Source organism: Maylandia zebra, linkage group LG10 (genome assembly GCF_041146795.1).
Source record: "Maylandia zebra isolate NMK-2024a linkage group LG10, Mzebra_GT3a, whole genome shotgun sequence".
Classification (NCBI taxonomy): domain Eukaryota; kingdom Metazoa; phylum Chordata; class Actinopteri; order Cichliformes; family Cichlidae; genus Maylandia; species Maylandia zebra.
In genome coordinates, this window is record NC_135176.1 from 1433960 (window position 1) to 1460860 (window position 26901).

Here is a 26901-nt window from a genome sequence, read left to right on the forward strand (position 1 = left end):
CTCTATCCCTCACTGGCCCCCTTCATCACCACACCCTGCACTCGAGTTATGATGCAATTCGTGGGGACGCGTGCTCTTGCCCTACATTGCTACTGGGGCTCCACCGCAGGGTTTGTTTTCTACAAGCTCAGAGCTGATTGCAGACGAGACTCCAGCTGAACGGTGAGTTTCCTCTCTGTGCATCATGCATTTCTACAACAGACTTTGGTGTCATATTTAAGGCCTTTGTTTTTGTTTTGCACTCAGTCCATAACCCGTCTCCAGTGTGCAGCTCTCATTTGTGTCTAACAAAAGTGTGAATCGATTACGCCGTATTGGATTTCTCATCTGGAAGTGTGTGCGCTCTGTCTTGGATTTCTCATTGTCCCTCGCAGTTACTCAACAGGTCTGAGTTGTTTTGGTAGAAGCGATTGCGCAATCAGGCGCTGGAGCAGCGCTGTGCTATGAGCCTCACATAAGCAGAAGTGTCGTTATGAAACTGTTTACTGGGTGCTGGCTGTGACGCACAGTTTGCAGTTTAACTCCTGAACAAAATAGCTGTTCTGCAGAATAAAGCACACATCTGTGGCAGCAAAAGTTCATGTTTTGCACAAACAGACCGGTTTGGCACAGATTTCTATTGTCGGGATTGTTCACAGGATATGATGAATAGCATGGTTCTTGGACAAGGCTCTGTTTTCTCATGTGCAAACGAGCAAATGATTTGTTGCAGCATTGAGTGAGTGCTTCTAATGAGCACATGTCCTGAAGGTTTGAAATCTGCCACTGAGTCTATGTGCAGTTCTTTATGTATAAGAAGGACATCGTTTTTTGGTGTGCAACATCTCAGTAGCACAAAATAGCCTGCCAACTATTCACAGCTGCCAGTGTGAGCCGTTTCAGCGATCAGGAAGCGTGTTTCCAATGCTGAACATACGTTTGTGTTCAGGTCCTTGAACCTTCAGCAAGCACTGAGTGGAAGTCTCACAAACTATGTACTTCACATTCATCTGGGAAGCATGAATTATTTTTGCAGATTTTAAACAGCCAGAGGTGCACAGCTAGGGCACAGAAAGAGGGATTAAGCTCTGAGAGTATGTGTGTGTCTGCAAGAGGAACTGGCAATTCCAGCAGATGGTGAGCTGCACACCTCAGTGTCAGAGTCCCCATCTTGATGCTCACTGATTCCTGAGAGACACGAGGCTCTGTAGTGACACACTTACATGCTTGCAGGCACGAGCACGGAGGTGCGTGGATCTCCTGTGAACAAACGAAGGGAGGAAGCATGAAGCACAACACCGTCTTACACCGTTAAATCTATTATTTAAACATATTGAAGATTATTGGGAGAAACCTCTCAAAAGTTGTCTGCACAGAAAAATGAACAAGATTTGCATGCGCTCCCAGTATCAGCGCTAATTAAGGTACTTATTAGGTCATGCACAGGCCTGACTGGGTTACTGGCGCTCTGCAGGATGCAGGAGTAGCAAAAACAGCAGCTGTTTACCCCGTGTGCAAGTGTGTATGGAGACATGCTTGAGAGTGGAAAATATTCGGGGGTTCTCCGTGTTATTGAAAGCGACACTGTGTTTGTTTGGGACCAGTAGCGCTTTCAGATCTGGCGAGCAGATCAGCATGCGCGACGCTGCGCTCAATGCCCGTCTCTTGTCTCAGCAGGACGCCTTCCAGATGAATGAGATGGCAAAGTGTGGGGCCGAAGGTGAACTGCTTCAGAGGCGACTGGGTGTAAAGGAGCAGCAAAATGGGGAGCTGGGAGGTAAAGTCTAAAAATGCTTAATGACACTATAAGTGAACCAGTATATAAATGGTTCTCCTGCGCGCCCACATTTGTTTGTGTGTGTTCTTGAATGATAGAAGACTCGGGGCTCCCTGCGGATGGCGGGAGACAGACGGACTTGGATGAGCGCGAAGCCCTCGTGTTATGGAAGAAACCTCTGCTCACGCTTCACTACTTCACTCTGGAACTGCTGATCACCCTGAAAGGCTGGACGTGGAGGTGAGACTGCACTGTCTCTGATCTGTTCCTGCCTGTGGCTTCATGAGCGAGTGCTCAGTCAATAAGAGCTTTAACATTAATGATACAGTGGGGCAAAAAAGTATTTAGTCAGCCACCGATTGTGCAAGTTCCCCCACTTAAAATGATGACAGAGGTCAGTAATTTGCACCAGAGGTACACTTCAACTGTGAGAGACAGAATGTGAAAAAAAATCCATGAATCCACATGGTAGGATTTGTAAAGAATTTATTGGTAAATCAGGGTGGAAAATAAGTATTTGGTCAATAACAAAAATACAACTCAATACTTTGTAACATAACCTTTGTTGGCAATAACAGAGGTCAAACGTTTACTATAGGTCTTTACCAGGTTTGCACACACAGTAGCTGGTATTTTGGCCCATTCCTCCATGCAGATCTTCTCGAGAGCAGTGATGTTTTGGGGCTGTCGCCGAGCAACACGGACTTTCAACTCCCGCCACAGATTTTCTATGGGGTTGAGGTCTGGAGACTGGCTAGGCCGTTGTAGTGTGTTACTGATGGTGACCTTTGTTACTTTGGTCCCAGCTCTCTGCAGGTCATTCACCAGGTCCCCCCGTGTGGTTCTGGGATCTTTGCTCACCGTTCTCATGATCATTTTGACCCCACGGGATGAGATCTTGCGTGGAGCCCCAGATCGAGGGAGATTATCAGTGGTCTTGTATGTCTTCCATTTTCTGATGATTGCTCCCACAGTTGATTTTTTCACACCAAGCTGCTTGCCTATTGTAGATTCACTCTTCCCAGTCTGGTGCAGGTCTACAATACTTTTCCTGGTGTCCTTCGAAAGCTCTTTGGTCTTGGCCATGGCGGCGTTTGGAGTCTGACTGTTTGAGGCTGTGGACAGGTGTCTTTTATACAGATGATGAGTTCAAACAGGTGCCATTCATACAGGTAACGAGTGGGGGACAGAAAAGCTTCTTACAGAAGACGTTACAGGTCTGTGAGAGCCAGAGATTTTCCTTGTTTGAGGTGACCAAATACTTATTTTCCACCCTAATTTACGAATAAATTCTTTACAAATCCTACCATGTGGATTCATGGATTTTTTTTTCACATTCTGTCTCTCACAGTTGAAGTGTACCTCTGGTGCAAATTACTGACCTCTGTCATCATTTTAAGTGGGGGAACTTGCACAATCGGTGGCTGACTAAATACTTTTTTGCCCCACTGTAATGTTAAAACAGGCAACGTGGTAACATTAGACTTTTGGTGAATTAGTAAGATACAATGCACAAACCGTTTCAGTATAGCTTCTTTGCATCTGCTCAGCTGTTAATGACGAATAAAAGGAAAAACTTGAAACATTTATGTCCTGTGAGTTTGTTTCACTGGGAAATCAGCACATAGATTTGTCCTATTTAAGCAGTAGTTTTTTCAGTATTATTTATAGTGACAGTTGCTGCTTTCATTGCACAAAAAGAGGAAGAGGCAGCACTATGCAGTCCTCACTTACACAAGAAGGATATAAACACCACCAGATCAGATGTAACGTTGATTGTCTCAGTTAACTGTTGTTCTATCTTCAGTCTTCAGCACAGTGCAACAAAAACACCACAGGATCTGTTTACATGTGTATATATTTTCACTTTGCACTCCTCTTCCTTTCTACCAAGAAAGTCTTTCCGCCACACACACTGGCATGATCCCACCAACAAAGCAACAACATCAGCTCAGACTCCGTCAGAATTTGTCTTGACAGCATGTTCCCTGTGGTGGAAAACGTGTCTTTGTACACCTAATAACAAAGAACCCAGAAGAAGGTCAGAGTGTACTCTCAGGGGGGCCTTTGCGGTTAAGCGTGTCAGGACAACGTGTTTATTTTCTAAAACTACAAGAGGATGTGGTGAGCCGCAAGCACCACGAGCAGCGCTGTGACTGAGAGAAGCTGCTACTCCCCAGCACACATGCAAACACATTAGGGCTTTAGTGCACTCGCATGCAGAGAGGTTTATCCTGGATGTTGTTAAAAGCGGTTTGTAATTTACAAGGTATGGAGAGGTATGGCTTCCACAAACAGGCAGCTGCCCCTAGGTATTTTTAATGGATTAATTCTGAGTTTATTAGAATGCTTCCAGTTCTATTCTATTCTATTTCTATTAGCTAACCTCTAATTAGCTACAAGAGCCAGTTTTCCATGTCAGTGCTAATGTGGTGTGCTCCAGTACCTGAAATAAGTGAGTGAAGCCGACAGCACATGGAGACAACTGTTTGCTCTGACCTTCTCACTGGGGGCTAATTTCATGCTACTCTGACTTTTCCTTTAATCAACCCTAATTATTTGCACCTGGGACCAGCGCGCATGCGCTTCTGTTCACTCCGTGTCAGTTTGGGCAGTAAATATGTGAAAGAAACGGTTTTAACAAACGCACAGACTGTAATGTGTCAGCTAGCCAACCTTTTCTACAGATGTGCACGTCCTGGTCACTGGGCAAACAAACAAGGTTAGCTTAGCATCAACCATAAATCTGATGATAGCATAGTTAGCTTCTGTCGTTTAGTTTTTTCATAAAACGTTTAATTCTAACATTCAAAATAAACACGTGAGCATTATCTTTTTACGGTGAGTGTACGTGAACGTCTGTACAATAACTTATTTTTCAAAGTCTATAAATGTCTTTGCGACTGTCGCGAGAGTTTCTGCTTTGGATTCATTCTGCTCTGTATTAAGTTGCTCGAATACTTTCTCCCCTCCACACATGCAGTGTTGCCAACTCCTCAGTAAGGAAAATCGCTATTGGTTGTCCTAAAAGTCTCTAGAAGGCGCCAAATGACGTCATCGCCTAATTTACATAATTGGTCATGCTAATGTTACTGTAACCTACGCTGTTTTAGAGAGAAATAACATCGTGGAAGAGACAAAGTGAGTAAAAACGTCCTAAATGCATTTAGAGTTTATTTAGAACTACGAATTAAATTTCTTTTAGCAATTATTGTTTTTTAATGTCACAATTCCAACCCTGCTCCTTTATCCAGGCCTGGACCGGCAAAAGTGACCCGAAATAGGCGCTCTGGTGGAGTTACTGTGTGTGTGTGTGTTTATAAGTAGTTTTAAAGCTTGTGATCCACAAAACAACAGTAAAAGAAGACCTGACTGCGTTACAGTCAGTGCGGGAGCAGCGGCTTCGCTCATGCGCGATTCATTTGCCGTTTGGACGCACAGGTGTGAACGTCTCCTGCCCTGACAGCAGCTGGGGGAGGACTGTCCTCCGCCCGTGAGCGCTTTGGCACGGGTGAGGTGCCCACGGTAGCACCGCTGCTTGGTGAGAGTAAGAGCGATCCGCGCTTTCACGTCAAAAAGTCGTCATAAATAAGTCTCCAATAACACCAGAAAAAGTCACCAGATTTGTCGCTAGTCGCTTTTTAGAAAAAAAGTCGCTAAGGGGTCTGAAAACTCGCTAAATATAGCGACAAAGTCGCTAAGTTGGCAACACTGCACACATGTTAACGAGGTGACAGTAACGGCACTTATGGCCGAGCACGTGCTTTTATAGGCTGCATATTACTCGGATGTGTTCACCATCTGGAAGCACGGCCTCTATGGGTGAAGACCTGCGGTGATTTGATTAGCTTCCAACAGATGTCTCTCTTGTCCAAAGTTGAAATCCTTTCCTTTCACTAAACGTCCTTGTTGACGATCCCTCTGGCGTCAAACTTTCCCTATTAAACATTGTCTTTCTGCTTTGTTTTCCACCAACTTCCGTCTCAAGTTTGTCTACCTTCACTCGCTGCTTCTTCACCCAGGCTCTGGCAGCAGAGACAGACTGTGTTTGGCCTGCTGACCCTGCTGACCCTCCTCTCCATTGCCTATCGTATTGAAGGAGCACACACCCAGGTGACTAAAACTCTGCACATATTGCATTTCTTGGCGTATCCTAACTATTCATATGCAAGGAGGTTATTAACGTAGTTGGTCCTGTGGCAGTCACTTTTTTGATGATTATATTTCCTCACCTTTAGCCCACCGCAGCACTGAATGCAACATGTATATTTGCTGCAGGGTTGTCCTGCCCGTGCATCCACATCAGCTGTAGAGTGCCTGAAATCTGTGGTTTCATCTGACAGTAGTATGTTGTTGTCTGACAGCTGATATTTGCATAAACGTGCTTGGTTGTATCTGCCAGTTTCTCATAAATATGCTTCTAAATGCCCAGATGCAGCATGCCGTGCTGTACAATCCCCCAGAGACGGCTCACATTTTTGCTGTTTTTAACGCCCCCTGGAATACGGGGGAAGAAAATCAGCGTTATTTACAGTCATGGAGTTGTGTAATCACTTCTCAGTAACTACACGTAACAATCTCCCTTGGCTGGCACTGCTTCCCCGAATCCTGCCAGTAAAGCCAGAGAGCGTATGTGCTGTTGTTGTGTTCCTGGGTTTCCTGGGAAATGGAGTCACTGGTCAGAGCCCCCACCCCACCTTCTCCCCCCTTCCCATAATCTACACACTCCATGCTTCCCCCTGAAAACAACCTGCCCGGGCTTCCAGGAGGCGGTGTAAACAGCAGCGATAGATGGAGTGATAGTGGGGGATGAACAGAGAAGGAGAGATCTTGGCTTTCTTCTGTTTGCTTGTTGTGTAAGAGCTGGCTGCCACCAGGAAAGAATAATGGTGCTCTGTGCTGAACACTCCTACCCTACAGCTCTGTCCTTTAAACTCAACAACCTCAGGTTTCTCCCTCACTCTCCTTCCTCTCCCTCTTTCTTTCTCCCAGCCTTTAGAGGACCCTCTGTTTCACACACTCTCACCTCCTCTCACTCTGTCCCTTCCTTGCTCACACTGTGCACACCCCCTCCCTCCCCTTCCCCTTTTCTTGTTTTCTTCACACTCTGTGCATGTGTCTCTGCCATGTGGTTGACCGTCCCTCTCTCTGGCCTCTGCAGTATGTGTGCTACATGGAGAAGAAGACGCTGTGGTGTGCCTACTGGGTCGGTCTGGGCATCCTCTCCTCTGTGGGTCTTGGCACTGGCTTGCACACTTTCCTCCTTTATCTGGTAAGACGGCATTTTGTGTGAGTGTTCACTCTTTCACGCTGCAGTTATTCACTTGTCTGTGCATGCCTGTGACAGGGCTCAGAGCCGCTGGATGATGGTGGTGCTGTGACGCAGGTATTAAAAAAGCTGGTTTTGATGCTGCTGTCAAGTAGTTGTTTTTAATAAGAGCACTGATAAAGAGATTTTGGCGTGAGTGTGCTAATGTGTGTTTGCGTGCGTCTGCGTTTCACAGTGAATAGGCGCTTTGGTAGCCACGCTGTTTTGACAGGCAGTCCAGGAACAATCGCACTCAGTGACCCCTCTGACTGAGTGCACATGAGGATAAAAACACTCTCCCTCCCCCGATCTGAGCTCTTTCTCTTTCCTTTCTCCCCACTTTCCTGCTCCCTACCGTGCCGCTCACTCTCACTTTCACTCCCTCTTCTTACTTTCTTCTTTGTGCCTCTCCTCGCCGCACACTCCCCGTTTTCTCTTCATCTCTCTTTTTAATCTAGTGCCAGGCGTGTTGGCTTTTGCGTCTCTAGCGCTGACGAGCGCAGGGTCCCCAAACATCTGCTTGTTTGACTACTCTCAGTCCATCTGTCATCAAGGAGTCCACCGTCACACTCTTGTGCCCTGACCCAGTGGAGCTGAACTGGAAACTTTGAAGTGCGTGTCCTCCATGCTGCTGTTTTTAAAAGCCAACTCTGGTGCTCTGAAATGTAATTTGAGAGGCGTTCCTCTGGTTTCTTTTAGTCCAATAGCGGTCCGGCTCACTTTCTTTGCCAGTAAGATGTCACCATCTAGTGAGCGTGGTTGTTACTGCAGGCGGTGGTGTCACCGGGTTCATGACAGAACTTGATGATCCTTGCTGGAGCGGCTCGTGCGCATTTTTATAGAGATTTGACTCATACTGTTGCTCGAGAGCTGATACTGTGATTTTTAACCAAAGAATTTCATGACTTAAAAAACAAATGTACAGAATTTCCAATAAAAATAGTTTGAACAGAATTACTTTTAAGCATTTAGTGTTTCACTGTAGGAAGGAAGTGCTGCTTACTGACAAACCTGCAATTTGTGATATGACTCCAACACTGACAAAAAACATCGTGATCAGGCAAGAATATTCAAACCAATGCAAACAGGGATTTGCCAACAGATTACTTATTTCACGTCGCATTTGTGTCATTGGCTCCTATCCAAATTTTAATTGGTGTTGGCCAATCCAAAAAGTACAAAAGTGGCCTTGGAGAATGCGTCTTCTTTTCTGTAGAAGCGCTGCTAAATGAGCCGCGTCGATTACTCTGTGATTTTCTAGATTTCTGGGTCCTGAAAAAATATTTTTGACAAGTGGTAAGTGAGCACTGGAGAAAGCTAGCAGGCTTCTTGTTCTGTTTTTAGGAACTGGGTCAGTGATAGTAAGTGGGTCAAGTGCAAAGCACTCGCTAAGATGCCTCCACAAACTTTTAAGTCCAACACATGCTGCGTGACCTTTCTGGGCCTAGTTTCCATTGTGTTTATAAGCAGGAATGACAATTTGAAAAGGCAGAACTGGAGTTCATGTGAGCTCTCAGTGTTGATCACTACCAACAACATTTGGGAAAGACGCCACCGCTTGTAACGGAGGTGCTTCCTGTGACGAGCTGATAGATCAACGATTTTATGAAAGGATATTGATGGATATTAAACGTAGCCTTATTTAAAGAAAAACAATGACAAATATGTATTCAGCTTGTAAAAAGTGTGATGTTTACTCGAGTGGTGCTCTGACACATTTAAATTGTTGTCTAAAAAGACGAAATCAAGGATGATGCCACTTAAGGAATTTTAGACATTTTTAGATCTTTTCTGTCCTTTTATAGATTAAAATGATTCAGTAATTTAATCGTTGTTAGATGCAGATGATAAAAGTAATTGTATGCCAGCAGCTCTGCCTGAGAGCTGAGGTTATTTTAGTTCAAATTTAAATCTAAACATTAAAATTCAAATTTTTTTACAAACAATACTTTCCTGCTGTTTCAAAACAGCGCTGGGGGAACTACGGTGTGACTTTGTTTTTATTAAGTGTCAGTAGGTGGTGCAAGCGGCCTTAACATGTCTGTAATGCAGGAAAAGTCACACACATTCAGAATAGAGTTGTAATTTTGTATCCAGTTTTGCGGTTGTAAAAAAACATATTGTAAAACATTGTAGCTTCCTCACATATTCACATGAATGATGAGAAGTGTAATGTTAATGTAAAAAACGGTCTCTATAAAGAATAAACTGGACACTGATCTATTTATTTACTTAACAAATGTTTAACGGTGTCGTGTATATGAGCAGCCAGCGGGTAAAAATCACAGGACTGTAAAAGGTGCATCTTTATGTGAATTTGTAGAAAAATGTGCCTCCTTCAAAGTTTAAATGCCACCGAGGTCCCTTTCAGCACTGCTTTCATGTGACCCCACACATGACACTGTGGTTTCTATAACTTTTCTTTTTTACAAGTATTTCTCCTGCAGTAACTGTTACATTTTCCCATCAGCCACAGTGTTTACTCTGATGTAGGAAGTCGAAGAGGCGAGCTTTCGGTTGATATGCCGGTCCTATACTGCTAATAGATTAGCTGGAAATAAAACACCACATCATATATTATTAGGCTACTTCCTTCGAAATTGGCGGGAGGCAGTCAACATTGTGAAAACAGCACGGAGGCTCCAGCAGGGGGGGGTACTGAGCCTGTATAGGCAAACCAACCCAGTCAATGAAACCAGAACAGAAGTGGCAGCTCCTCTGTTCTCTGACATGGCCAATTGCTACCCCGTGTCTCCACTCTGTTTGCATCCTGCTGAGACTGTGGGAGATCATTGTGCGTGGTTCAGCACTGGTTAATGGAGAAAGATAAAAAGCTGCAACTCAGCCGTAGAAAAGGGGGAAAGGCACACTTGGCACATCATCAAGTGTACTTTATCCAGCTGCTCTGAGAAAGGAGGTCGTGGGTGGGTGCTCACAATGCAGACTATGAAAGCGGCCGCAAAGGCGTTACAAAAGTGCACGTGTGTGTACACTTTAAGTCCTGCACCTGTGCACACGTCCACCGAAACGACTGTGGCGATCGCTGTGGCGATCGCTGTGACGAGCGGGACCAGCTTTCGTCCCGGCTCACTTTTTAAAGTTATGAGTGACGAGTCTTGTCACTGCTGTGTGAGTTCTCACTGAGACGGGGTTCACATAGAAAGCTGGGGAACGTCGTAAATACTTTAGAAGAGAGCTCATATGAGTCATCCACCATTAAATTACCTTCAGTAATGACTGTTGCCATTAAGTCATTATGGGCAGCATGAAAATGATTGCGCTCGATGTTAAGTCAACAGAAACAATGAATTAAAGTCATTATAATCGAAGCACATTTCTGTTTTCATAATAACAACTCGGGTCGTCTTTTTTTTGCAGCTTCTGTCTTTACTTTGTGACTGAGAGGTGCAAACACGTGCACACATTTGAGCAGTTAGGAGGAGAAACGAGTCGACAACAAAAAATACATGTTTGTATACAACTTATCATTTGTTTTCCAAACAATGTGAATAAATAAAACCAGCGGATCGTCTAAATAAATGAACATTGTGTAGTTTTCTATATTGAGATTCTTCTAGGATTGCTAAATTATAGGTTGCACAGGAGGTTTGTGCAGAATATACAGAGTTTCCCCAGCAACCCTCCTAAAATTAAGTTTTGTCTGTGGGCAATTACCAGGAGCAAAGCTTTAATTAGTGCCAACTATCACTGAGTGCTGAGCAGGTCTGCGAGCGTGGCTTCCACACACTGGCCCGAGTTGTCGTCGCTGCCACTGTCGCACAGTTTTATGGATCAGCTGCTGTTGTATAGTTAAGTGCGGTCTGCTAATAAAGCCAGTGTACTGAGCTAATAACTGGGTCGTGTGTTCCTGAGATACCGTAGCGCTCACTCTCCTGGCCACTGTGGAGCTGGTGCATGATGCGAGTCCTGCTGTCATCCAGCAAACAATAGGAAACCTTCACCTAGACAGAAACCTGGGTGCTTTGTTTGAGCTGTGATTCACGCTGCTCGGCAGTCGGACCTGGTCTAAATTTTCCACTGCTTGTTTTTTTTTTTCCCGTGTGTGTGTGTGTGTGTGTGTGTGTGTGTGTGTGTGTGTGTGTGTGTGTGTGTGTGTGTGTGTGTGTGTGTGTGTGTGTGTGTGTGTGTGTGTGTGTGTGTGTGTGTGTGTGTGAAGCTGTTTGAGAGCTGATTAGCTGAGGGAGCTCCTGGGACAGCTGTAAAGGTAATCTTCTAATTCATGGGGTTTAATTTGTATGTAAAAGTTGCCATGAAAGAAGTTGCTTGGCTCTACCCACACATGTTCAAACATGACCGGCACATTATTTCTCTGTTCGCCAAAGAGACGACTGATACGTTGCATACTCATGAACCAGAACATGGGTGACACATCAGGATCGAGTTCAGTTTCTTGAAAAGGTGCTGTTGACTCACTGCTGCTCTGAAGTAATGGATCTTTCCCTTTAATTGCAACGCCTCTTAAATTCAGTTTAAAGCCATTCATTTTTAACTACATCTCGATAGTGTGTACACTGCAGCTGTTACAGAAATGACTGAAACTGGAATATAACTGCAAACAAGACTTTTACTTCCTGTGGGGAAAAAACGGGAAAAATTTGTGAGAAGTACGCAGCACAATTGCTTTCATTCATGACTTTTAAGTAATTCGTTTCCTTCATTAGTTTGGAGACATAAATATGCCCAAACATCTTGTGACTTACTCATCTTCACCAAAGTTTTTCAAAAAGAATACCAGAGAGGGGTGGGTGGGTGTGTGTGTGTGTGTGTGTGTGTGTGTGTGTGTGTGTGTGTGGTATTTCTAATGGCTTCTCTGTCCTAACTGTCTCACCTCAGCTATCTAAAGCATGCGTCTCTCTGTGTCTTAGAGGCCCCAGGAGTCCTGGTAATACTAAGTACAACAACTATTCGTTCTGAAACGCACACACACGCACCCACACACAGCCACAGGAAGCAAACCCTGGGCCAAAGTGGGCTTAGTGTGTAGCCAGTCTGGAATGGCACCAACAAACCCCAGAACAAGCCAAACCTGACCAGACCAAACCAGAGCTCTGCTGGCAGACTGGTTGTTGAGCTTTTTTCAAGCATAGTTTTGTTATGAAATTCTTTCATAAAGGTCACTCGGTGCTTTTCATTCGTACACCCTCAGGTGGATCTGTTGGGCCGGCGCTCACTCGTACTCCATGTTCTGCAGATAAGGACTCTCTCTGGGTACCAGGAGTCTGTCTTCCTGCGTTAGTGATATTTGTACATCGTGCTTTAATTATAAATGACAATGAAAGATACATTTTAGTTGGTGTTGGTGTGGAGAGTAACCTTCAGTAATAGTAATAAATCACACAGCAATAGTTCATTCATGTAGCTGTAAAAAGCATGGTAATATGTTAAGTAATCCAAAGTGTTCAGAATAGTTACTCTCACTGAATAACGTAACAGAATACGTTACAAAATACATTTTGGGGCATGTAATCTGTAATCTGTAGTGGAATACATTTTAAAGTAACCTTCCCAACACTGGATTATATAAACAAATAATTACAATTTCTCCACTATCAGTGATACTTGTGATATGGGCCAATTAAAATCTTTCCAAATTAAAAAACGCTTTCATTGGACTCTAAACTTGGTTACTTTCGGTCAGATTTAATATTTAATTTAATCAATTTTAATGTGATTTAATTTCAAGTGCAAAAGCAAAAATGCAGCAAACTTGTTTTTCATTCTGAACATTTGTTTTGCTGCTCAGACGTTAGAAGAACAAACTCCTTCAACCGTAATCGATTTAAAACAACAAATCTGGATCCTGGTAAAAATATTGAATCCAGCGTATTAACTATAAATTTAGTCTAAAAGCATTTGAATTGATTGAAGCTGATTCTGTTTAAACTTTGTTTCTGTGAGTGTTTCTCAACACAGAGTCCTGTGGTTGGATGTGTGTGTGTACTCCCCCCCTCCCTGCTCCATCACTGGCCTCTCTCCCGAGCTCTCTTGCCTCCCTCAGAGATCCCAACCACGGCTTCTTCAGAACGAACTAACCTCTAATGTTTGTCCTGCGCTGCCTCCAGCAGTCTCCACTGTAAGAAGCGGTGAGCAGGTTATGCTGGCTGGACCATGTCTAATGTTCTTAAATGGCCCTTAACAACCACAGTGACCTGTTAATAACTGGACTATCGTGCGGTCGTGGTCACTGAAAAGTGCTCTGTTTATGGTCACCCATTAATGTCCTGTTTGGGCCACGAAAGCGTCTGCATTTGCCACTATAGACCAACAAGGAGTCGGCTCTGTGACTGGTGGCTGGAACAGTGATTTGACATTTGATTTGTGAGAAGAAAATATGCGATTTTTATTAGTGAACAATTTTAAAATACCAAAAATGGAGGAGAAGGAGAATAATGTGTGTTTATATATGATCTGCAAATGTGCTGGTCGTGTGTCGCTGCGTGCTAATGGGAACACAGTGTTGTCATGCACTGTGACGAATAATGAAACTTATAATAATGTACCGTTCGCTTATGAATGAATAAAACGTAGAGTCCACTACATTCTCACATGAAGTCATCATGTTAGGCTCTCTGCATACATTCTTCTATGTATATATCTGTGAACCACAGACTACATATAACAGATATCAGCCATTGTTTATGGGATGCTACACTTTGCTGCCTACATTTTGTTTTTCTAACTCCAGAAATATTTAGGTTTAACGTAGCAGGAGGCAAACTGAATGACTGACCACACCTGTGCAGGTTGGTTTCCAGGCAGGCTCAGAGTTTGATGCTCTGAATTCCACAAAAACATGACACTAAGCTGAGTTACAGTTACAGAACTGGTGTCTGTGCTCAGACTGTCTGTGTCATCGTTCTCTGGCTGTCGGTTTATGTTATTTGTACAGTTATATTATTGTAATGACAATAAAAACTTTCAATTCAATTAAAACAAACAAAGGGCTCCTAAAAATATCCAAGTCTCCACTTAGAATGATGTTTGTGTCTTTGTTACCAGCATCAGGGGTAAAAAGGGTCTGCGGCTCACACTGACTTTAGATTTTAAAAATCCCACACTGATATATTTTGTTTCATTTGACACTTGCTCTATGTTTGGACCGTGCACTCCCACTCCCTCTATATTTATGATATGGTCACCACGCATTCAGACACACACCCCAGATCCAAAGCGAGTCCAGTCTCATACCCAGGAGTGGGGATCCCAGGCACTGGTTTCTGCACGTCACCACAGGAATGCCAGCAATGCTCCAGTATGGATCCCATTGTGTCAGAAAGGAGCTTTGTCAGAACCGATGTGTAATATGGTGGCTGCAAACGTCTTCAGCACTGGGCAGATGTCAAAACAAACATGGAGGTAGAAGAGTGACTTGGGTAGAATTATTTGTTTAGTGTTATCATTGCTAACCTGCTGAGACCTGAACTCTTTCGTGGCATTTTGACTTTCTCTTTGCTGTTTGGGCTGATTGGGGCCTGATTCACGTAAAAACAAAGAATTACCTGATTTCTTTTTTTTAACTTGATTTTTGTTTCTGAGAGAAATGAGATCCACATACATTCACTGTAACTTTTGATCGCACAGGGGCAGGATAACGTCCTCGTAAGTGGATATCAGGCCCTTGTAGAGCAAGATTTAGTATTTTGGTCTGAACAACCCAAAATGTGACGTCCATACGTGGACGCAGGTCCTAGGAGGTTAATAGTGATCGGCACAGAAGAACGCTTTCTTGGGAAAATTCCTGTGTATTTACTACTATCGGCATATTTGTTCATATGTGTCATCGAGTCAAAGGCCAAACGAGACGGAGAGCAGCTCCCTGACAGTCGTGGGTTGGGCCGTAGATTAATATTGAATCACCTGGACAACATGAGAGGACTGGACTTTTGTGTAAGCTGAGAAGCGGTGACACAGCAACGGCTGAGAGCGAGAGACTTCTCGCAGTCACTCCGTTGGCAGGCTCTCTGTGTGTGTTTGGTAAACAAACGTTACCCAAGATAGAGCAGGGAGGTGTGAACAAGAGGAATTTTTTCTTTCCTGTCCACAAAAACATCTTGCTTGATGACTTTGTCTGCACACATGAGTTGTGTTAAGTATCTGAGGCTGGAGAGTCGGTGAGGCAGGAAATGAGCCAGGGGAGGATCCAGGCTGACTGGGTCAGTGCTGGGAGTTTCTAGGCTTCTCTTTCTGGGTCACTAAAGATTTTCCTCATTTGTGTTGTGCTTTGGTAACCAGTGCATGAGCATCCATTTTCCCCTGCAGGTCCTGGGAGGCTGATATGAAGTGTTAGTGTGACTAACATTTGTGTCATCTAAGAGGGCACAGTTCCTAGAGAAGACATGGCAGCTTCCTGTTGCCTCACACACGCCGCTCTCCTGCCCTCCCACGTTCCACTCTGTCCTGTCCTGCCTTGTCCCATGCAGCTTCGGAAGTTCCACCCCCACCCTGGGCTTGCCAGATTGCTTTTGTGCTGCATTGCGTGATGCCAAACTGCCCCTGTGCGTCACTGGGAGCACCCTTCCTACACACACACACATACATTGTAAATACATGCTGCTTTGTCACACCGTCCTACTCGTGGGCTTGTCTTTATTTGTATTAGAGAGACGGTTGGGTAGTAACTGGTAATGCAAAGGTTTTGCTTTATATCACATGTGCATATATTAGTGGGAATATTTTTTTTAAGTTCACTTGGTGACCTACAAAGTAACTGACTGCATTTTTTAAAGTTAGCCGTCCTCTCCTGTTTGTAGAAAACTGGATCAAGATGATCTTATCATCCTGTACAGAATAACCACCAACCCTTTGTTTCCGTGTCATTTTCAGATAGCAAACTTTAAAAAGCGGATTTCTTTCACACTTTTTGTCTTCAGCCAGCAGAGCCTCGGCAGAACAGCACGTCGATTCAAACAGTAACAAAGTCAAATGAATCCTTTTTATTAAGAGCTCTTTGCCTTAAATTGCTTCTGTTTAAGTCAAATGTCATCATGACAGAAATGTGGTGAATGTTTGTTTTGATATTACCGAGTTTAAGTCTCAGTCTCCACAGGAGCATTCTGGGGGGGCAGGAGCATTCTGGGGGGGCAGGAGCATTCTGGGGGGGCAGGAGCATTCTGGGGGGGCAGGAGCATTCTGGGGGGGGCAGGAGCATTCTGGGTGCTGGGGCAGGAGCATGCACACGTCTCTATACTCCTGGAAGCCTCACTGAGGCAGAAATGGAAACCAGAGCAAAGACGGCAGGTCTTTAGCGTCGCTCCTGTCGGGCAGCAGCACATCCAGAACGTGGGACGATTTTCTTTTTCCTTCATTATTATTACTTAATTATTGTAATTGCGCGTGTACAGGTATGGCTACACGTTACTGGATGTATTGATCAGTGGGAAACGCTGGTCACCAGCTTAGAAACTGTTGTGTTAATGAAACACACCAGAGCTGCTCTCTTTTTGTTTCTTTGAATACCACAAAGCAAACCCTGTAAAAGTTACTGGAACAAATAAATAAAAAAGTGTTTTTTGTTTTGTTTTTTAATGTTGTTTATTTTGTCCAATGAGCTGTTTTTTGTTTTTTTTCCAAAGCAATACTTTGATCTTATTGGCGTTTTTTCATTTTTGTGTTTTTCTGGATCCAAAGTTGAACCCGTGCACCACCAAACTCATATAGTTGGCCACATACAGCCCACTTTAATCTTTAGTGAGCAGACCAGTGAAAATCATCTTTCTTTCACTGTACAGACGTTTATTTGCACATTTAATACCGAAGATATTTTAATATTAGAAAAAGACGTGCAAATGTGTGCTATTTCTGTACACGGCAGAGAAATGCTGCTGTAGTTCATACATTGTAAGAAATGTGTGAAACTGCAGACATGTTTACATATTGACTGTCATAAATAATTATGAAACTGAAAGTTTTTATTAAAAATAACTCTCCCAGTAAAACCACATTTTTCTGCCTTTTAATTGTTCATCTATTATCTACCTCCTGTGGTTTGGTATGAATGAGCTCTTTGTTTATCAGAAAAGCTGTAAAAATGATGAAAATACAGTTAGAAGAGCAAAATGACTCGATTGGACGAGTCAGGCTGACCTCGGGGTTTTTTACACGTCACCCTGAACTGTTCCCAAAACCGTTCATCTTTTTTTGCGCTGCCAAACTTGGTGGGTGAGTAAGTACAGAGATGTCGAGTGTGTGCGCACCAAACGGTTTCTCAGCTTTGGTTTCCACCTTTGATCGTTTCCATGTGGGGCCCTCCACTCTGGTGCTGACACTTTTAGTTTGAAAGGGCAACTCAAACGTGATCATAGCTTTGCTTTTCAACATTTCCTACTGGCATCACACAGCAAGGAAAGACGGAAGAGTCACTCGTCATGCTAGTTTGCAGTCAAACGTTCCCCATCTTTATAAAACACAGGAGCGATACTGGCCCACGGATAACTGCCTTTCTGTTCCTCAGTATTTGACTCAATCGGTGTCTATGCTAATAACAAAGGGGTCTTCCTCTCTGACTCAGGTAGACTTACTCCCACTCTTTTTTCCCTTTTCACTTTATCTTCCTTTCTTCTCCGCCTCTATCTCTGTCTTTCTCTTTTTCCAGGGACCACACATAGCATCGGTGACCCTGGCGGCCTACGAGTGCGGCTCTGTGGATTTCCCCGAGCCACCGTATCCAGAACAAATAGTTTGTCCCCAACAGGAAGCACCAGCATCAGATTCTGGTGCTGAGCAGGTGGGTGTGGAAGCTGTGGGGTCAGAGACGCTCCAGGGAAAAGTCTCACTGTGGACCATCCTCTCTAAAGTCCGTCTGGAAGCTTGTATGTGGGTGAGTGTGTGTTACACGTCAGGCACCGTCAGCTGTGGACATTACAGATGAGAACATTTTAAAAACCTGCAGAGTTTGGCTCCTTTCGTTCCGTTTCAGTCACAGTTTGCAGCAACCTTTCATATTAGCCACAGCTCGTAGCAGTGTTCAGTGTTTGTGATGCTTACAGGGGGATATCTCATGTCTGCTAAATGTCAGTTTCTCATGAACTAAGAAAAAACCATCTTTGTAGACGTATTCAGTGGGTGTCGTTACGCAGAATCGCACCAAAACCTGAAGGACAGCACGCTCAAAACTTGGTGAAGATCGAATCCTAATACAGACTATTTAAACTCTTTGGCGCCATTCTGGCCATATCAAAGGTTATGCTAATTTATGCTAATTAACTTGCATTTTTTTACCTTTCACACTCAAAGCAGAAACGACACAAAGGTGCATTAAAACTGGGTGCAAATGTATTCATTGATAACTGGTCTGCTTGGAAAACCCCTGCTCCTTCCTGTGAATTTCCCCTAACCAGCATCGATGGTTTCACACCTCTAACCAACCCTGCGGCTGCAAAGACCAACATCTCTTTTTTTCAATCGATGAGGTTTTTTTCAGACGTGCGTCAGAAACATTTTTATCTCTTTATATGAAAACAGCTGCTTTTCAAACACTTGGAGGTCTCGTATTAGCAGCGTCCACTTCCAGAGCGCGTGGGTCTGCGTGAGTTTTTACAAAGTCACTGACGATAACTTGCACACAAAAACACAACAGTCACGCTCGATTATGTGCGCTTTTGTTTACGTTTTCTCAGTGACGTGTGGACCTGCTGAACATTCGGAGAATAGAGAACTTGGCGTCTGACACATTAGATGACTTTGATCATTGTTGTCCATTTCCCTTTTCCTCTTAATGTGGAAGGTTCAGAGATGAGGGGGAAATGCATGTTATCAGCTACGAGGCTTTACTGGAACTGGGCTCCCTGCTCAGACCGGCGTTCGTTACGTAACTTTATTTTATATAATTATGCAGTTATGGTCCTTTGACTTGATCTTTATTTGATCCGTTTTCACTTTAAACGTCCCCTCCAACCTTCCACTTTGTGTTACCATATATGTGTACACACACCGATCCAGCATGTAAAAAAAAAAAGGTGTGCATGTTTTATTAATTGGTGCAGCACGGTCGTTTCTCTGCTTTCAAAATGGAGTCGCATTTTTCTCCCAGTCGAGCTGCAGCATCGTGTTACGAGCAGCGATATCCAAGTGTGTGTTGGCGGGGGGGGGTGCTATCCAATCCCCTCGGATGCATAACCACCCACTACCAACCAACCACTGCCCCTTTGTAACCTCAGCCTGGCACGACCTCGGCCGAGGCTTGTCGGCGATTCAGTTGGAAACACCTGTCGCACCCACGGCTTCAAAGCGCCCACGTCAACATTTCCCCTCCTCCTCCCACCTTGTGGATACGTCGCTGATGAGACGCGTGTGATTCCCCTCCTACCTTCTCTGTCCTCTTTGTTGTCTCTTCTTCTCTGTGCTCGGTGGACAGAGAAGCTCAGAGGTCCGCTTTAAGAGCGGCGCCGTGCAGGTAGACGCGTTTCGCTGCCCCCCACACAAACCCACACGGCCACAATGCTCACACACAGAGGCAGAGCTGCTGAATGGAGCAGCTGCCAGGGAGATTAAGACACATCTCCATTATGAGGAAAAAAACTGGCACATTTCATCAAAGACTCCAGTGTTAACAAGAGAACAGGGTGTCCAGATTAAAGATCGAGTTTGCCAGGTTTGGGGATAGCACCGCCTCCCGAGAATGATTGTTTGGGCTTGTTGTTGCTGCCATGGTTGCTAACTACCTACTAATCATCTTCTGGCTCCAGCCATCCAGCAACATACAAGTAATGTGCCTGCGATTAGTCAGTTATATCCTTCTGGGGGAGAAGTTGTTTTGTGTTCCAACGAGACGACTGAAGTGCAAAAGGATTTTTTCTTCTTTTCGTTGCTGTCGGTGCATCGAAGGGTGTCGGGATGTGGTAAATCTCGAAATCACCCATTTGTCATCTGAAACTTAAACTAACTGTATCTTCTTGTCCCCGGCTTTGCGCATACTTTTCCTTTGTGCCTGGAAACATTAAAGTAATGAGCTGTGAGCAACTCCAAAAACGCAGCATTTCTTGGCGGCTGTTTTCATTGTGTTAATTAAGTCTGTAACCCTCACCCGCTCTCTCCCCCCTCCGAACTCCTGCCCTGTTCTCATGTTTTGGTGGATGAACTTGGTGAACCGACTGAAGTGCTGAGGATTTATTTCCCCCCCAAATCACTTCCGCTTTCTTCCTGTTAAGCCCCCTACAATCACACAATCATATGGCTACAAGCTCATTGTCGCTGTCGGACTTGGATGTTCTGGTTGCTTGGACGAGCTCCCTCTCCCCCAGATTTGTTAGCGCATCTTAAATTTTCTTGAAAAGGTTGCAGATTGGAGAGGAGGAGCCAGGAGTTTCACACACCCTGGACCCGTGTTTAACGTATCCATGATTGTTTAATAATCTGCCGGATTTATTTCTTGTAAATCTTTTCCGTTTTATTCCCATTAAGCGCACTGATCTCAAATCCCCGACCTCAAGCATCGCAAGCTGCTTTGCATAGTGGATATTGATATTTCATGTCTATTAACCGTCTGAAGGCAAGAAAAACATGGAATGATTTAGCGTAGCAAAAAGTCATTTCACAGCCAGATGTCTTGAGGCATAATTAATATTTAAAGCTGTGGCATCACTTAACCGCAGATCTTGGATACAGTATAAGTGTTTTTAATAACTGCGCTCTACATCTGAGATATCTGTCCAGAAGCTCTGTCGATTGCAGATTTTGACATAACAGAAGTGTGTGTTATATATGAAATCACACAATGAGTATAAACATGAATGAAACGTGTGTGAACAGGGTGTGGGCACAGCCATCGGAGAGCTGCCTCCGTACTTCATGGCGCGAGCGGCTCGGCTGTCTGGCACTGAACCCGATGATGAGGATTACCAGGAGTTTGAGGAAATGCTGGACCAGGCAGAGGCCACGCAGGTGACACGCTGCTCATCTCAGACTCATCATCTTCATCATCATTCTCTGTAATCAAACTTCCCCTCTCCTACCTCCTTCTTTCCTGCATCGCACATCTTTCTGTCGTTTCCTCTCCGCTCGTTTGCCTTCATCACTCCATCACATTTTTTTTGCTCTATACCAAAAGTCACGTCTGATGTGGCAAATTTGCTTTTGTAACCTGCGTGTGTTTGTGTTTGAACCTCCCCTCGGTGTCTCAAGACTGCAGCGCTTTCACAATGCTGTGACTAAGGGAACAGCAATGATGCACTAGAGTAAAATGTTCCCGCGATATCCGGGCCCTCGTTGAGTAATTTCCTGTTTGACTTTGGGTTTTTTGGGTTCTCATGTCTAACATCTCTGCAAATGTTTCAACAATGCCTAACAACTCTGTCTAAATATTTATTTTTCCACCCTCTTGCGATTATGAATAGAGGGAGAGGAATGAACAGAAACATGCATGTGGATTTCCAAAGGCTTGTCATGTGTATGTCCATCGTCAGTCAAAGGCTGCGGTAGGTCAGGTGGATAAAACGACCAGCAGCTGAAGCGAGCTGCAGCCGACTCACTCATTTTCTCTGCTTTGAGCTGCGAGCAATAACTTTATTTTTTAATGAGGGTGTCTCAGATATTAAAGGACTGCTACGTGTTCAGTGTCCGTTTCATCTTTTGAAGCATGCGTGTAGGATCTGTGACTTGTTCAGCCACAGTTGCATTCTGGGTAATTAAATAAGTAAGTAAAGTTTATTTATTAAGCACTTTTCATAGACAGGTAGTCACAAAGCGCTGCACACGGAGATGAAAATAAACAGTACGATAAATAGAAAAATGCACAATATAGAGTTTAAATGTAAATTAAAAATATAAAAATGTAAAAAGCGTTGGTCAACAGAAAGCTTGTTTAAACAGTAAAGTTTTAACTGCTTTTTAAAGGATTCCACAGAGTCAACCAAACGTAGTTGTAGAGGCAGACTGGTCCACAGCCCTGGTGCCACAGACTGAAAGGCTCCGCCCCCTTTCCTCTTCAGACGAGCACTGGATTTAATTGTAACATGGCCGACATACGGACCTCTGGCCATAACTGACAAAATGCTTTTTAGCACTTTTTTTTTTTAGCACATTTTAATGAATTATTTTTCATCTGTATTTACAAAAATATATTTTCAAAGGTCACCATATTTTTTTCTGTAAGGTATAGAGTAATTGTTTTAAAATAAAAGGTTACCCTCCTAAGACCCGAACTCTTCCACAGCAGCATTTTTAATTTCTCTCTGATATTTGGGCTGATTGGGACCTGATGAATGTAAAAACATGAATAAAAAAAATTAATGTAACCTCATTTTTGTTTCTAAGAAAAATCAGAGCCACATCCGAGGATATTCGTTTAAAATTTCGATAGAACAGTAGCAGGATAACGTCCTTGTTAGTGGATATCAGGCCCTTGTAGAGCAAAATTGAGTATTTTGGTCTAAATAACCCAAAATGTGACTTTTTTTTTTTTTTTTAAATGAGTGTACGTGATGTGTTGGTTGTATGTTTGTTGTTTGTTTTGACATACTGCGAATCAATTTCCCATCAGGGACAATAAAGTTACCATTGACATATGTGGACGCAGGTCCTTGGAGGTTAAAAATTGTTATTTCCACCTTATTGAATTTAAATCAGGGCCAATTTGTTGTAGTTAAACACAAGTTGTTTTTGTTTTTTTTAAATGAGCAATTTAAAAATGTAATTTTTTTCTTTTATATCAATTTAATAAGTAATAAGTTGCAGCTTTCAGCACTATTGTAACACAGAGGAGCTACGCAGGTTTGAACTTTGATCTTTCTTTTTCTTCTCGTTCTACCTGATCAGCTTAAACCACGTTGTACCTGTTACGCCTTCAGCTGGCTGAAGTAGTAATCGGTGATTAGTTGTCACAAATGAACTTTGAAGTCAATAATTACAACATATTTAACGACGTGTGGTTCCTGAGACGAGCCGCTGTTTCCATTATCAGCGACTTCAACAAATGTGGACGAGGGCTGCGCTGACACAGACATCAAATTCGTAAAGCTCTGAATATTCACAGATATGTACATGTGCTTTCTTTTCATGAGCTTTATCATTCAGATTTGTGGTTTTTATGAACTCAGTGCTTTTCCTTGGGCATAAATATATTTAGACTGGAGTCATTTAGCATATAAATCAAAGTTTGTTGTCAGTGCAACAACGGCGCAGCAGCACGCTTTGATCGAATGCTGAATTTTGCCGTTAAAACAGAGAAAAGCAAAACAGCAACTTCAAAATATTTTGATATTAAAATGAAATGTGTTTCAGTCATGAAAGCATCCAGTCTGCATGTGGATGCACTCGTTAGGTCAATGTGAGCTCAGGAGTTTCCTTTTGCACCACGTCAGGCTGTTCTCCTCACTTTGCATCTCTCTCTCCCCTCCTCTCTTTCTCTCTCGCTCGCTCTGTTCTGTGATATGTGGTAACTGTGTGTTTGTGTATATATGTAATGTGCACTTTGATAGCAGCTGGAGGCGGGTTGCTTGCACCAGCACAGACCTGCTGCATACGGAAACGTTTTTTCCCTCACCGGGGCTTTTACTGTTGCTCGGATGTTCTTGGGATTCCCTCTTTGGCTCACGGACATCCCACAACACGTCTCTTTTTTTTCTTTTTCCTCGTCCACCATTTAGCCTTTTATTAACTGACGTCGTTTTATTGTGGACGTTGGCGTTCATCTGCTGTGGAATAGCTTTTTTAAATGATATATTACCAGCTGAGCATTAACGGCAGCGGTGGAAACCGACTCCACTGCGACTGGAAGGGACAAACTATCACTGCATTGTTTATGAGACAGGAAGTGGTTAAATTTTTCATGAAGGAAGTGACCCCCTCTAACCCTTACCCCGTTCCACATACGTACCCCCCCCACCCGCCTCCCAAAAACCCCAAACACACACAATAGCACACGCTCCCCCCTGTGCAGCAGAGTCGGACTAAGATGCTTTGTACCCCCCATCAGTAAGACAGGTTTCTCAGGTGCCAGCATTTTGACTCAAACCCGCTGGTATTTCTCCCACCCTGCACGTGCCAACTTCCTGCCACAAGTGCACGTGATGCGCAGCAACAAAGCACTCTGGGTTTTTCCTCATTCATTCAACAGAAGAATAATGAAGTCATGCCTTTTCTAACGGCTCCAGACGCTGATGTCATGAACATCAGTTTTTTCCCTGCTTAAATCAAGCTCCGTGTGAGTGAGAGCACCAGAGAGGAATCCTCAGCACTGACACGGACCGTAGCAGAACATCCTGCTGGGCTTGGATCTCTTATAACTTCATTAGAAATGACTTCCTGTTGAAGGGCTTTTTTTCCTTCGTCTGGCATTGAAAGCGTTAACAGGCTGCGAATTCTTGATTGCCAACTCCCAGGATCCTATCTCCTGTAACTCAAATCAGGGCCATCTGCGCTGGGCGTATGCCTGCCTTCCCCCCTGGCCTACTGCACTCAAAGGCTCTCTGTGCTGTGGTTTGCCCAGCCTTGTCACGTGACTTCTCTGAAAGTGCCCCCTCCCTCCTCCTCCCTCTTTATTTCCAGTAAACTGTTTGAAAGGAGGGGGGTGAGTCAGAGTAAAACCAGCTTCCCTTTAACCACAGCTTGTTAAAGAATTTGTCAACGTGGACTCAGGGTGTGTGTGTGTGTGTGTGTTTGTGCGTGTGTGTGTGTGTGCTGTGCCATTGGACAGATTTGAATTTGTACCTCTTGGTTTTTTTGTTTTTTTTGAAAGGCGACTATAGCTTCGATTGCATCAAGAGTCCTTAATCACTTCACTTCCTGTGCCAGACAGAGCGGGCGCAGGCTTGTCAGGAGTTAATGAGATGAACTTTAGCCGTCTTCATGTCGGGGGGCTCGCGAGCGCTCTGGAGATGTCTTCTATGTAGAAGAAAAAAATGTGCGTGGGTGTTGACTTGTGTATAGGCTATGCATAGATTTTTCCTTGTGTGACACTTTGATTTTCCACATGGAGCAGATTGCCTGGTCACTGCCTGCTTTTTGTCCATCTGAACTCTGTCCCTCAAAAGTCAAAACAAAGTGATCGCTTCGTCGACTTTTCCACAATGAAAAGTCCGCAGGACGTCAGACCATGTTCACTAAAAACAATGGAGCGATCCAGTATATTATAATATTATTCTTATTATATAATGCTCTCTCCTTTCGATATCTAATTCAAAAAAGTAAACAGACTCAAACCAGCTTGAACTGAGTGCAGCTGAGTCCTTACGTTTGAGGAGTTTCTTTTTATTTGGCCACCTGCTTGAATTATCTGCAAATCATCCACAATATATTCACTGGTCAAATCATCTTAAGGCTGTAAAATGTAAATGTTCATAAAACATTACAGACCGAAACCTGTGAAAAGAGGCGTCTGACTCGCCTATAATTTGGTTCTTAAACGAGGACTTGACTGGTCGGATCATCTCGAGTAACAAATCAAATGTGGTTTTGTGTCCTTGTGTGGTGACTGAAGGTTGCTGAGTAAAGATTTGTGCTGAGCAGCCAAAGCTGGAACCAAAGCTCCCTCCTTTCATGACGCTGCACCCTGACACCATCTCAGCAGATGTCACCGCTGCTAAGCCAGCCTGGCAGGTCGGAGGACGCTGTATGTGTTGTTAATAAGCTGCCAACAACAAAGACGGGCACTTCCCTGGTCCAGAAACAGAGTTGTGTCCATAGTTGTGCTACAGTAAATCAGTGTCACAGCCTCTCCTCACCTCCTAAGGGACCCTCTGTTCACACTGATATATACTCTGGTAGTGCACACCTAACACCTAACAGCACCTAATGTAAACAATGCGTGCGTCAAGATATGGTGAATGAACGGGACTCGAGGCTGCGTGTGTGCGGCGCCCAGCGGCACTGTAGGATGCATTAACAGCCACAGATGTCAGGTATCCAGACACGGTCGTCAGCAGTTCAGCTATAAACCAGCCGTACACATTCCTTCCTTCCCTGTCTCCCACCAGCTGAGCATTTCTCTCTCTCTCTCACACACACACACACACACACACACACACACACACACACACACACACACACACACACACAGGCTAGAATTAAAACTCCGGGGTTCATGATTGGACATCAGCAGAGGCAGAAATTCAAACTGTGAACCAATCAGATTGCGTGTCCGTTCGCTCCCCCCTCCACCACCTTATTAGGCGACCTCCCATGTCTCTCAAATTTCCCGTCTGTTGGGTTGCACCCAGTAAAGAATGTCATCAGCACTGTACTGGTTTTGTTGACCATATTAGGTATGATCATCTACTGCAGGCCCCCCCACCCCTCAATTTTGAAGCTGCTGTGTTTCACAAACTGAGGCCTTGCTTTCAAAAAATAAACCCAATTTTTAGCCTTTTCATCTGATAAAATTCCTCTTTTCAGATAAATTTGGTTGATTTTTGTTTTGTTTTTTTCAGGTGAGGAAAAAATGTTTTTGCTAAAAGAAAATAAAGTTCACAAACATTTAACACAGATCGAATGAAAATTTGACTGTGAAATATGCATTTAATAACCTGAGGAAGGTTCTAAATGTGTCATTTGTTTTGTTCAGGAATTATTTGTCTTTACAGGAATTAGTGGTTTGAAACCAAAATAATTTTGTCCATACGAGCAGCTCGAGGGCTCGCTCACTGTAAAGAAGTGTTTTTAATTTTTTGCATGAAAATATTCCCACAGATATCAAAGGAGTTGAATCTAAAAATCACAAAGACAACCTCTGTGACACACACACACATTTATATATAACACACAGCAGCCTGATATTTCAAACTAATCAAATACTCTTAGAAAAAATATCTATTTACATCCATATCGCTCTCAGCCAGTAATTGACATAATTAATATATGTAGAGCCTGTAAGTGTTACATGTTT

The 26901-nt window shown here is 43.7% G+C and overlaps 1 protein-coding gene across 6 annotated transcripts in view; it reads left to right on the forward strand.

The window, feature by feature from the left end:
- Positions 1–26901, forward strand: part of LOC101466366 (vacuole membrane protein 1) — a 48584-nt gene continuing 21683 nt past the window's right edge. Inside the window, exons 1-7 of one of the 6 annotated variants that reach the window (XM_023152674.3) lie at positions 1–162; positions 1657–1756; positions 1855–1996; positions 5779–5869; positions 6918–7028; positions 17677–17901; positions 20832–20963. In XM_023152674.3, coding sequence (XP_023008442.3) covers positions 1669–1756; positions 1855–1996; positions 5779–5869; positions 6918–7028; positions 17677–17901; positions 20832–20963 — 789 coding nt within the window. In that variant the 5' untranslated portion in view covers positions 1–162; positions 1657–1668. The other 5 variants (XM_012921969.4, XM_012921971.4, XM_076888880.1 and 2 more) reach the window with 5 other exon arrangements.